The sequence below is a fragment of the Alligator sinensis genome, unplaced genomic scaffold (assembly GCF_000455745.1).
Source record: "Alligator sinensis unplaced genomic scaffold, ASM45574v1 scaffold442_1, whole genome shotgun sequence".
Lineage (NCBI taxonomy): Eukaryota > Metazoa > Chordata > Crocodylia > Alligatoridae > Alligator > Alligator sinensis.
In genome coordinates, this window is record NW_005841829.1 from 8583272 (window position 1) to 8597109 (window position 13838).

The 13838-nt window shown below is 40.1% G+C and overlaps 1 protein-coding gene across 1 annotated transcript in view; it reads left to right on the plus strand.

The window, feature by feature from the left end:
• The window catches only part of NELL1 (neural EGFL like 1), a 537948-nt gene extending 528747 nt beyond the window's left edge, over positions 1–9201 (plus strand). Inside the window, exons 19-20 of the mRNA XM_025199761.1 lie at positions 1425–1649; positions 5948–9201. Coding sequence (XP_025055546.1) covers positions 1425–1649; positions 5948–5998 — 276 coding nt within the window. The 3' untranslated portion in view covers positions 5999–9201. The remainder of the gene's footprint in view (positions 1–1424; positions 1650–5947) is intronic.
• The last annotated feature ends 4637 nt before the right edge of the window (positions 9202–13838 follow it).

A 13838-nucleotide genomic window follows, 5' to 3' on the forward strand; every position in this document is an offset into this window, starting at 1 on the left:
AATTAAACACATTATGATTCACTATCTGTTTAAGAGAGGATCGAGCCTAAAGTATGTTTTACTTAATTTGTTTTTATTTTGGTTATTTAGAGTTATGGGATAGGGAGAAATATATTTTCTAGGTACTTGACTATGGCCAAAATTAATGATGTGTTATGGACACAGCTTTAGCAAGTGCCTATTTTTGCTTGGGGTGAAAAATTGATTTTAATTTTAAAAATAAGGACCTTTAAAAAAAATTATGCATTGCCCATTAGCATTTGGAACCCAATACTTATCAGTCTGAAGCAACACAAAGGAAAAATGCCCTAAGAGGCCAGTAAGAGCATTCCCTGAGTGGTATAAAGTCTATATATGTGGATATTTTCCAGCTGCTTTCAGTAGGGAGCATATACAGGGAAAAGTATGTCAGGTATTATAAGACATGGTGGAATAAGCTGCACTTCAGCTGAAGCCTGCTGAAGTGTCATGGCCCTTGAATTGCAGAGAGAGCCAGATTTAGGGACAGGTGTATGATCCCTACCCCTTTTATATGGAGCCGGCCATCAGGTGATAAGTGCCTCTTGTTTTCTTAGTATGTCTTAAATAGCATATTTATGGAGACATGTAAAAGCTTTCTTTAACCTGTAATGCAATCTAAAGCTTTTAACATGTTAATTGTGCCATAAATTGTAACGTCATACAGTCAGTAAATGATATAACAGCAAACCAGCCATAAAGATGTTTCACATTTAATGTAAAACATCTTTGTGGCTGATTTGATTCATGCCTTATATTGAGCATGTGGCATATGTTCTAGACCCAGGACTACTCCTTATCCAATCCAAACCTTCTGCTGAGTATGGGGGTCAGGTATGGGCTGATCTTAGGGTCCATGCCCCAACTTCCCCTCTGCCCCATCCCCAGGATCAGCTATATGCACTGCAGCTGTCCTTTGCCAGACAGTCCAATGGAGCCTGCAGAGCATGCTGAGATGTGTACATTAGACCCCATCCAGCTGCACAGCATCAGCATTTTAAGCTCTCCATTCTTCAGCACCTCAGCACTCAAATGTCTGTACACACAGTTCTGGGTAAATTTTTCTACCAGCAAAACATACTTAGGACAATTCTCCCAGATTATTCAAATGTCTGTATGAAGCCACAACTCACCAATTTATTTATTTTTTAATTTCGGCAATCCTGTCATGATAAAGAACATAATTGTTCGTTACATCAAGAAAAAATAAAATGATATTATGCTCTATAGGAAACAGTGCCTAATGATGCTGTGCTCTGACTAGCTGAATTTATGTATAGTGCTAACATGTTAGAACAATTGCAGCTTGATGCACAAATAAGCTCTCACAGGCTATAGGTTTTATTGTTTCTCATTATCAAGTGATTTGTAATGAATATCCATGCACCTTATTTCTCTTTCTACAGGAGGGGGAAGTGGATTGTTGGCCCCTTTTATGCCCAAATCCAAACTGTGAATACACAGCTATTTCAGAAGGAGAATGTTGCCCCCACTGTGTCAGTGACCCTTGTCTAGCTGATAACATCACTTACGACATCCAAAAAACCTGTTTAGATGGCTATGGGATCACAAGGCTCAGTGGCTCTGTATGGACTATGGTTGGATCTCCTTGTATCACCTGCAAATGCAAGGTACTGTGACCATATTATAGTGATGGAAATCTGTACTATATTATAAATAATAGGATAATATTTTAGCTCTCTAAGTTCTCACGCAACTTGCATTGAAATAAATGAGATCCAAGGGCAGAGAATGTGGCCTACAGTATAACAGATGTATAATTTATGGTTTGCGGAGTGGAAACAAAACATGGTAATTCTATAGTTATTTTCTTGGAAATGTTAGTACAGATATTTAACATACTTCTTCAACTTTAAACTATTCTGTTTGAAAGCCCTGGAGGAATTCTTTATATGAAACTAGGATAGCATTTTAATAATGGCTTAAGTTTATTAAAATGTACTTTTAAAGCAATAACAACTGTTTACTAGAGACAAATACAATAACAAAAAATGCATGATACATGAGGGTTTGAAACTTAGGCTTGCTCGTTCTCCAAAACAAATGTTTGAGAGGAGCGCTAGAAACAGAATCACTGTGAGCCATATTCAGAGATGACACGTGGAGGAGTGCAGTTTATTAGGGCTGTGCAAAATTTTGCCAGCTGTCTCGTGTCAACACTGTTTCAACTCATTTCGAGCTCAAAACAGTGAAATTGAAATGAAATGAAGGGCTTTGAAACAGCCTTGAAACAAAATGAGGTCAGTCAGAATGCTTCAAAAGTTTCGAGACGTTTCAAGTTTCAATGCTGAAGCTGGGCTTGGCTGCAGGGAAACAGAAAGTAAGGAGAGGGAGGGGGAAGATGCGGGGAACGACTGCTCTGATATTGACTGTGACTGTTTGGCTGCCTGAGATGCTGCTGATGCTACTGTGCTGCTTACTAAGTTATTACCTGTTGTCATTTAAAGTGGTGGACCGGGCTGAGGCTGTAGGGAAGGAGTAGACCTCATTGAGGCACACTACCATGCCATGTAGAGGCCCCAGTTCCAGTGACGGCACGCCTTAACACACACACACACACACACACACACACACACACACACACACAGAGTCACACATGTCATAAGTTTTACTTGTCAGCAGCTTGAGGTGCGCTTTCCCAGAAACCCCTGCATCTATCTCCCTGAAAGCTGGCAGGCTTCATGGCCTCAGCGGGGGCTACTATACCTGCAGTTTTCACTCCCCTGTGCCCTAAAAGATACGGTCAGTCACACAATCACCCATGTCATGAGTTTGCCTGTCAGCAGCCTAAGGTGCAGGGTCCTAGAAGCCAAAACCCCCTGCACCTATCTTCTTGAAACTTGGCAGGCTTCGTGGCTTCAGCAGGGGCTAGCATGCCTGCAGTTTTCATCCTGCTGTGGCTTAATACACACGCGACATATGTTTTGCTTTCAAGAATTTGAAGTGCAGTTTCCCAGAAACCCCTGCACCTATCTCCTTAAAACTTGGCAGGCTTTGTGGCCTCAGAAGGGGCTACCATCCCTGCAAGTTTCATCTGAATCAGATAGGAAATAACAATGTTATTTCCATTATAACCTATAGGTGACACGTCGAAACAGTGTTGAAACAGCGAAGCAGTTTCGATAAAAGGAAATGAAACAGTGGTTTCGAAATGAAACGAAACTTGAAACACTGTCCCATCAAAATGGCGAAATGGAAGTTGAAGCGAAATGGTGCTGTTTCACACAGCCCCACAACTTATACCTTGGGTTTGCAGGGGTAAATGATGACACAAAAAGTAAACCAGTAGGAAATCATGCCAGTGATGCATCAAATATATTAACTTAACCCTGAATGCATGAAAGGGACATTCCAGGAAAACCCCACCCCAAAATAGTGCAACTCCATGACAACCCCTTGAGCTGAAATAAACCTGCCCCAGCTTGTGGTATTTTACTAGTTAGAGGATAATTTTAAATACAGGGTGATTTCTTCCAGGAACATTCTGTTAATTCCTTCTCTTGTGGCAGCTCCATTCAAGTTGCCATAATTTTATCCTCCTTTGTGCTTCTTCCTTTCTTTGCACTTCCTGGCTTTTGCCAGTGTGTTCAGTAAAACAGGAAATATTGGAAAGTAAGCCGAAGTGTGTCTTTTTCAGATTTCCAGCCTGATTTTGCACATAATGCTGTAAGTGCAACCATCATATTTGAAAAATCAATGTAGAATGATACTGTTTCTAAGCAATACAGATTTGATCTGGGCTCATCAAAGCCCATGTGAGTCTTTCCATTGATTTCAGTGTAGTTTGGAATGATCCCTGTATGAGGAAGAAACTGACTAAATAAACTTCATTCATAATTAATGTGTTGCAAACAACAGGTGTGGTATAATGGATAAATAAATTTCACCTATCTGATGGACTGAAATGAAAACCAGAGTTCTTCAATTCCAAAATCCCACCTTAAGTTTTATAGTGGAATTTTGGAATTTTATATAGATGGACAGTTCACAAAATGACAGCATCACACAGGCATATCTAAACACACAGGTCAAATACTTTTCTCACTTTTTAAAAATCTAGGCATAACCTTAGACTTGAAGCAAATGTACGTTCTTACAAAAAGATTTATTTTTGTCCAGTGCTACCTAAGAAACCCTTTTTTTATTGTAAAAATGAGGACTAAACAAACCCTAAATAAAGCCATTTTACTACTATTAAAATATAGCTTCTTAACACTGGGCACTTCTACACATGTGCTTTAATGCATAGTAGCCTATTTTACATCACATTAAAGTGTCACATCAAAAACCATACTAATATCCTAATGCACAGTAAAATAAGTCTATTGCACATTACATGTCACTAAAAAGCATGCACTTTTGCTACTGTGCATTAGGGCAGCCTAATACAGATTTATTTAGTACCTCACATTAGAAGTACTAAATTTAATGTGCAGCAGCAAAAGCACATTAATGAACGTATAGATGCACCCAGTGTTGAATTCAAATTCTGGTTGCCTGTCCTTTGTATCATTCATAGATAGAGAACTCTTCCATTTTATTCATTCCTTGCTCAGTGAAAAAACTAAATATAGTCTTATGAAACTGTGTCTCATATCATATAAACTGTATCATATAAAATGCTGTATGAAGTTTTTTGTCTCCTGTGTAATACTAGAGAAAAGGTAGAGTAAAAGCTTTGTTATCTGGCATGAGTGGGGTAATGGGGGTGCCAGTTATCTAAAAATTCTGGTTATCTGAGAGTTATACCTGCCACACCCTGCAACGGCAGCCCTCCCTACCCTGCACAGATCCCTTCCCCTGCAGACTCCCGGCAGCTCCTATATCAGCAGCATCACTAACTAAGGTAAACAACAGAAATACTTGATGCTCATGCCAGGCAGACGCAGCAAAGATTCTGGTTGCTAAAGTGAAGATTTGTATTGAGGAATATTAGAAATCCTGTTAACAGAGTATTCCGGTTAGTAAAATGCTGGTTAACACAGCTTTTACTGCATTATGGTTTGATTCTGGGCTTTAATTCATTGTGATTTTCTTTGCTGGCCTTTTTTGTGGAATTTCCCCTAAGGGCTAGATTTTTTTTTTTAATTTGTAAGATTCCTGTGCATTTGACTCACAGACTTACCTATTGACAACAGAGTTGGAACTGCTATCACAGTTCTTACCTGTGATCTGAGAGTATGCACACCTGCATATGTTCAAACAGACTAAAAGCCTCTGTACAGAATATCACTGCAAAGTTAAATGTAGTAGCTGTGCTATTTTTAAAATTGTATATTAATTAAATGTACAGTTTTTTAATAGGATTTCACACTTAAGTTTCTGATTTCAATGCAAGTCAGGTGAATTGTGACTCTCAGCAGTTGACACCATGAGAAATGAGTCAGTGATTTTAATTCTTACCTGTTAAAGGAATGGTCAGCTCATAAAAACACCATCATAGTCAATGTATTTGGTAGCCGTGTTGGTCTGAGACAAAAAGAAATGGAAAAAAGATAATTTTTTTTTTGCCATTTGTTAGTTGGTCTAATAAAAGGTACCATCTCTGAACCAAGAGTTCTAAAGTTTTGCACCATAGTCAACATGTTTGAAAATCGCAGCAAGAACCAAATAGGCCTGGAACCTGAACTAACTTCTATTTCCAGGCTGGAAATCTGAAAAAAGAAGACACTGCATGAGCTGTATAGCAGATATAACAAAGGCTTGTGCATTATCAGGTAGCTAACAGACCAGAGAAATTCAGTAGAAGGGATCAACAACACTCTACCTCTACCAGAGTCACACAGGTTTATTCATTTCCCATAGAAACAAAAAGGATTTCTGTCTCCCAGTCGTACGGCCCTTTGTTCTCTTCTGTTTTTCACTTGTTCAATGACGAGCACTAATATTCGTTTGTTTGTTTGTACAGAATGGGAATGTCTGCTGTTCTGTGGATTTAGAATGTCTTCACAATAATTGAAGTAATACAGTCGAACTCTTCTATGTAAGGAAAACTGATACAGTTAACATCTGAAATGAAGTTGTATGAGTTGGTGTTTTATACAACAGACAATTACCAAAGTCTCCACATGAGGAAGATGTTTGGGAGTTGCCTTTGGGACCTACCACTATGCTCGTTCTTGCTAGCCTTGTCTGGGTGACTTTACAGTACAACACATTAATAAGTCTATGGTTGTTAAAAGCTTTCAGTGTTGTAAATAACACACTTCTTCCAGTCAGATTATTTGCAAATATGTTTATTTCCTGAGTAAACTAATTGCGTATTTTTTTGTTTAATTTGTGTATTGACAATATGATCAAAACTCAGTTCATTTTACTTTGGATCTAGATTCCACAAATAAAGCTGCCTATTGTGATTCTGTCCCATAACACCGCATACTTAGTTCTGAGGTCCCTGTCAGATGTATTTATGAAAATATGTATGTATGTACAGTCAAATTATATTTCAGAGCTGTCAAACCTTTTAAAACATTCCAAGGTGCATTTGACTTGTACAGGCTGGAAGTAATCAAACCTAAGTCTGTCTTTGAAAAAAAATGAATGCCACAAGCTAAATGAAGTGGCAAAAAGCACTTTCTTTTCCAATCATATGAACTAGCAGCAGATTTGAATTGAGACACATATTCAGCACCCTTTCAATACATATCAAGTAAAACAATGCCACTTATTGACATCGGTGTTCTGATTTGCAAGTGAAACTACATATACTGGATGTGGGTGTAATTCATCTGGATTGTGTGATAGAAAATAAAGCAGTCAAACAGCTTTAAACTTGTATATTTTGACCTGAGTGGGCCAGATTTTGCCCTCAGTTACATTAATGTAGGTGAGCTCAAAATCTTTCCTGGTGTAGTTATTTTAATAATAAAACTGCCATTCACAATTACTTTTTCCATAATGAAAAAGTTCAGAACCATCTATACTGTTGTAGAGATGACAGCATACACTGCCTTAGCCCTTACATGTTAGTGACATTCTGTTCTATCATTTTGATTATATGTAAGACATTCAAGACAATTTGTCCCCTCTTTGTACTGTTCTGACATTCAAAAGGACCTAATTTATTAAGTTAGCCATGTACATAATATTGTCTAAAACCCCCAAACCTAGGCAGAAATCCTAATTAAAACTTCTAACCCTACACAAAGGTTAGATTTTGGATTCTCTCCAAGGTAGATGCAACTATTTTTTTCATGAGGCTAGAAAGTTTGTAGCACTGGAACAAAACATCTGTTCCCACAACGATGGCATCTATGGCTCGAATACTATATTTTTAATGTGCTGTTGTACTCTGTTCTGTTCATTTGTGTAGTGTTTTCTGCCCTTTTTGTTCTTTTTTCTTAATTAAAGACACAATGGGTGTTTGGAAAAAGATTGCAGCTATAAGTATAGTGGCTACACTTTGGAAAAGTATACATTTGTGGTTTTTCATAGCTTCTTCCAGAAAAAGTAAAATTTATTTTAAGAATGATGTGTGACTGTATGAAATGGAAGAATATTAGATTTTTCTCTTAAATAATGTACTTTCATGTTTCTCCTAAAGAGGAGTTGCAAAACACTGTAAAACAAGACTTGCAATCATTTAGACAAGTTTGTCCTGCATTCATTGTTAGTATTGATAATTTTGCTTAAAAGACTTGTTCATAACTGGGTTCCAGCCTAAACATAGATTTGTTTTTTTCTAATGTCTGGTCATTTTCAGCTTTCCATGCATTGTTTTAATGATTGTATTATAAGGGAAACAGTTGTGTTTTATATGATACTTTGTAAATCATACTGTCAGCTCATTTTGTAAATCACATTGTAAAACCCAATGGTAATTCAATTGGAGGAGACATCCAGTGGGCTGGGATATAAAAAGTAATGATTTAAAACTTGTGGGCATCGAAATAAACTCCTATGTACAGATTGCCTTTCCATAATCTTATTAGCAGTACCATAAAGCACCAATCATTGTTTTAAATGCAATGTTTATAACAAACATTTTCTTTATTTCCCAATTTAATATGCATTAGCATAGTAACTTACTGTTATTGCTACATAGAAGGAGATTGATTCTTCACAGGGAGTCTTAGCATTAGAGCTGTAAGAAATATTTCCATTTACCCACACCATTCAAGACCAATGGTAGGTTTTAGGTCCAGGCCATAGGTAAACCTCATCCTCTGAAATTCCCTGAATGTGCATTAAGATTGTGTGAAGTGTTTGAAAGCAAAATGGGTCATTCTTCTTCCACCCAGCCTTGAATCAAACAGCCTCAAATAAGTCCCAGTGAAAAAGCATCTACTTTAGATGTCTTTTGAGAGTCAGAGGATTTGCTACGTATGGGCTATTTGGCAGAGCCAGATAAGGAAACTTGACCCTGGGCACGTCTACATGTGCTATTAGAGTGAAGCAATAAGATCTGGTGCTTATCATGCTGGGATGTATTGCTCTTGGGTGCCGCATTTACACATGTTCCCAGGACCGCAGCACATTGAGTCAGGTCAGAGCAACCTCAGCTGGCAGAAGACCTGGGGGTCAGCCTGACAGACTGGAGCTATTCTGACCTGGCTTAGCTTTCTGTGGAGGGGCTGGCTGGGGCACTGAAGCATCCTTGCACTGAAACACCGTTATGCCCTAGCCACCCCTGTCAGCATCTGCACATGCATTGCTCTGCCGAAGGATGGTAGTTGCATTTACAAATACTGTCCTGTGGCAGACGTAATTGGTTTACTCCGTTCTAATAGCACCGTACGTGTAAACAGCAGTGTTTTACTGAGGAGCTAATGTCTCATGTAGACGTGTCCCCTGAGAGGTATTTGAATCATCAGAGATTGATTTACCTCTGGAAACCAAGCTTCAGGACTCAGATAACAAACTCCTTTGTGTAGTGAGTCCTGCAGGCTTTATGCATCCTCACTTACTAAACATTATTTTTCTCCCTTTGAATATTTTATGTAGAAGCTAAGTACTGGCACTTAGACTTTGTTATTTATGCTGCATTTGACCAATTAGCTTGACAAAGATGAACATTTCTTTATGGAACAATGGTAATTAGACCCCAAAATTATGTTAGAATAGATTGCGTGCATCTTGAAAGTTAAAGCTTTCCAAACCTTAGACATTGTTTGACAGAGACTGGTAAGAGTCTTTATTTATTTAAGAACCCACTGACACCACAATGACAATCTGAAAAATGTGGCATTTTAAAAACCATTCTTTAGCTATAGTTTCCAAATTAACTTCTTCACTGGGGGCGGGGGAAGGGGGAGGGAGGGAAACAGAAGTCCTCCTCTTGCTGGAATTAAGAGATTTAACATTGCCTTCAATATGGGCAGAATCAGGAATATTCATTTTAATAGGGATTATTTGCATGAAAGAATCTTTGCCATTTAAGAGATCAGTTCTTTTGTTTTAATTTGCTCAGGCAAAGCTCTCACTAAAGACAGCCATAAGAGTGTATCTCCTTCTATGACTTCTTTGTCATTTGAAGGCACATTTCCTGAGTGTGCAGCTATGTGATGAATGTGATGATTTCTATGGAAGTTAATGTGATAATTTCTGATGTAAAAAAAAAAAAAATAAGGAATGAGAAGCAGGGGTGTGAGACAGTAGCCCCTCTGTCACTAGCCCTCATCTAGTTCAAATCCTGCTGTCAGGAACACTCAGTCCAAATATTAAAACAGTAGCCCGTCTCCCCTTTGGAAAGGAAATGTGACTAGTTGAATCTGTTCTTCCTCTACCCACCAAGGTGCCTGGTGGCTTGAAGCAAGTATGCTCCTTACTTCTTATGCTAGGTCCAGGAAACATGGCTCATGCACTGTGTACCTACCCCAATTACAATCAGGGCCCTCCATACCCAACGAAGGGATGGTGCTGCCTTAAAACGAGAATAACAGTATTCATCTACTTCACAGGAACATTGGAAAGATTGATTAGTTACTGGTTGTAAAGTGCTTCAGAAAAGAAGAGCTGAACATCAGTTGTCTCTAAATAAAATGGTTTTTTTCAGTAATTTCTTTCATAAGCTGTCAGTGATTTTTTTACGCTTATCCACGTAAAACATTTAGCTTAATTAATATTAACTTTGCAATCATATTTTGATGGCTTAAAAAATAAATTACATCTGGTTTTCAATGTGGCGCACAGCCATATTTCACAAAATGATAGGTAAAATGTCAGGAATGATTAACCAAATGGCAGAGTAAATTGTAACAGAAATAAATCAACTCCTGCTAGGAATGTAGAAGTGTCTAGCATCTGTAATGAAGCTTACATAATCATCATTAATGAGGGGATTTAAAAAAGGTCCCATGATACAATTTGAGATAACATTTTTAAGTAAGTGTTATATAAGACATCATTGTTTCAAGGATGTCTTCCTTTTGCTAAAGAATATACCTGCCAAGGTCCTAATGTTCCTCTCTGGGTCTAGCATCTACATGAGACAGTTACTGCGGAGATACCTAATTAGCTCCGCAATAAAGCATCACCATCTACATGAACAGTGCTATTTGATCAGAGTAAAATAATTCACTGCATCGTAAGTTAGTACTGCCCAACACAAGTACTATTCTTATGGCAGAGTTATTTACTCCACCATGACGCACTTGTAGACCGGGTGTTGGCTGACGCATGAGGGTGCTACAATGGGGCTACCTCCCAGCTAGCCCCACACCATAGCATACTCATGTTCCAGCCAGTCCCTCAGCAGCACATGGAGTTAGGTAGGATCAGCCCTGAGCTGGCAGGCTGATCCCCCATGCTCCCTACCAGCTGGGGTGACAACATGCTGCGGTCCAAGGCACACGTGTAAATTCGTTTCATAGTTTCAAAGTAGCTAGGGTCAGGAGGGACCTGAACAGATCATCTAGCCTGACTCCCTGCCACAGGCAGGAATGAATGTTGGGTTCACAAGACCCCAGGCAGGTGATCGTCCAACCTCCTCTTGAATATGCCCAAGGTAGGGGCGAGGACCACTTCCCTGGGAAGTTGGTTCCAGATTTTGGCCACCCTAACTGTAAAATACTGCCTTCTGATCTCCAACCTAAACCTATTCTCCATTAGCTTATGACCATTGTTTCTCGTCACCCCAGGTGGTGCTGGGGAGAAAAGAGCTGAGTCTATTTGCTGTTGATCCCCCTTGATGAGCTTGTAGGCAGCCACCAGGTCCCCCCCTCAGCCTCCTCTTACTGAAGCTGAACAGGTTCAGGTCCCTCAGTCTCTCCTTCCTGCTCCCCGCTCACCAAGCATGTGGCCCTCCTCTGGACCCTCTCCAGGCTGGCCACATCCCTTTTGAAGTGCGGCGCCCAGTACTGGATGCAGTACTCCAACTGCGGCCTGACCAAAGTCGCATAGAGGGGAAGTATCACCTCTCAGGACCGGCTTGAGTTGCACCTATGGATGCATGACAAGGTATGGCTGGCCTTGCTGGCTACAGTCTGGCATTGGCGGCTCATGTTCATCTTGGAGTCAATAATGACTCCCAAGATCCCTTTCAAGAAGGGAAATGCTTAGCCTGTATGTATGCTGTGGATTCCTTCTCCCAAGGTGCAGCACCCTGCAGTTGTCTACGTTGAACCCCGTCCTATTCTCATCTGCCCACTTTTGTAGTTTGTCTAATGTTGATGGAAAAAACCTCAGAAGCACAGACAACAATCTCTGTCAGCTCCTCTTACCATGAGCTCTGTAGAGGTATAACTCAATCTTGGTGTCTGCTAGCAGCCTGGTACTGAGGTCCCCAAAATAATATGACATATCAAAAGAAATGGCAAAATATAATGGTTCCACAGGCAGAACCAGATGGGAATCCTCTGCTTCTCTCCACTACCTTTAGAAAAATGTGTGTCAGAGAATTAGGTACCCTCCCAATGTCCAGGTAATAGATCCCTTTTTTATCTAGTTTTTAATCCTTTCCTTGATCTTGATGGCAGTCTTTGCAGACAAATGCCTAAAGGAAAGAAATATAATTGGCATGATAGTTAGGAAACATTTTATGACAAAAGCTGTGTCAAAACCAGTATGTTCCTGCAAATATTGTGGTTTCAATAAATCAACATTTTCCAACCAAACCAAAAAACTGGTTTGAAAAATTCCTGATCAGCAACCATGTAAATTTAATTCTGAAATTTGGAGTTGCACCTTGTGTAAGGAATGCAAAAGTAGGGATTTTCTTCACACAGGTAGATTTGTGGTTATTGTGTGACAGAAAAACAAATGAAATGTTTTTTTTTTTTTAGTGAACAGTACATTATAATCCATTTCTTATTCTGTTTCCCCATAGAGACATCATGAACAATAAAGTGTTTTATCAACATCCTAATCTTATGAGAGCTTTAGGAATGCATGAGACTGTTATGGAAGTGATGGTAAATGTACTTGGAGGAGGAGAATCCAAGGTAAAGGATTTCATTGGTAGAAGACTGGGAATTTAGCATTTAGCCTTTTAAACCTTACTCCTACAAGGTGCTGAGCTTACTGGAGGTGCTAAGAGCCCTCAGTCATGTTCATTTTACCATCTCTACTTTGGCCTTCCTAATAGCCCTCCTACACACCCGGGCCGAGGAGGAGTACTCCTCCTTGTTGATAGCTCCTCCCTTCCACTGGTTGTACGCCTCCCTTTTAGTCCTCAGGCATTGCTGAATGCCCTTGCTGAGCCATGGGGGTTTCTGAGCACCCTTACCCCGCTTGCTTCTCTCAGGGACTGTTATCCTTTGGGCCTGGAGGATCGCCCCCTTAACGTACGACCACCCCTTGTGGGTTCCCATCTCCTCTACCTTCTGGGCCCTTATTGCCTCCCCCACTAATCTCCTAAAATCATTGAAGTTGGCCCTTCTGAAGTCAAGGGCTTTAGCCTTGGTGTGAGCCCTAGACGCCCTGCGTTGGATAGTGAAATCCAGCAGGTGATGATCACTATTGCCCAGGTGGTCAAGGACCTGCAGTCCCCTCACCAGGTCATCCTCCGTGGCCAGGACCAGGTCCAGCAAGACGTTACCCCTAGTGGGGCTGTGCACTTCCTGGATAAAGTGAAGGTCCTGTAATACAGCCAGGAACCTACGCGAGCGGTCAGACCTGGCTGTCTGCTCCTCCCAGCTAATGTTCGGGTAGTTTAGGTCAGCCATGACAATACCATCCCTTGACCTAACCGCCTCCATAAGCTGACTGGAGAATGCAGTACCCAGGAGCAATAAAATCTGGTACAAACCGTGCTGGAGTTTGTCACATTAATATTCACATATAGACACATCCATAATGTAGCTTTGGAGTTGATCCAATTTATTCTGGTGTAATGGAGCTCAGAACCAGGTCCAGATTCTTCTTCCAAATATGCCAACATGAATCCAAAATACAGCTACCAAAATCAATAAGGTTTCATTGGTGCAGACTGGAAGAAAATTAGCCCCAGCTGTCAGAAGACTGTGCCTGGTTTTCCTATCATCCAGGTACAAGTCAGCAGTAAATCAATTTAAGTTAATAAAGTTACCTCATGGAAAAAGCAGTACAACTGAAAGGTGACTCAGAGTGTGTCTATACCACTTCCTTGACACCTTAGAGGGAATATGAGCCTGCCCACCTGTTCTTGTTTCATAGGTGGGCGGGGGGGGAAGGACAATAGTATGGCATCATTCCTCATTTCTAGGTTTGGCATGTGTAGCATGAGATCTGGTGAGTAAGGCTGTGCTTTCAAGAATGCCAAAGAAGCAGTATAGAGCTACTCTCAGGTACTTCAGTAACAGGAAGGACTATATTTTAATAGCTGTTTACTAGTGAACTGCTGACCTGTGTTTAAAAAGAGGAAATAAATGGGTTACAAAATA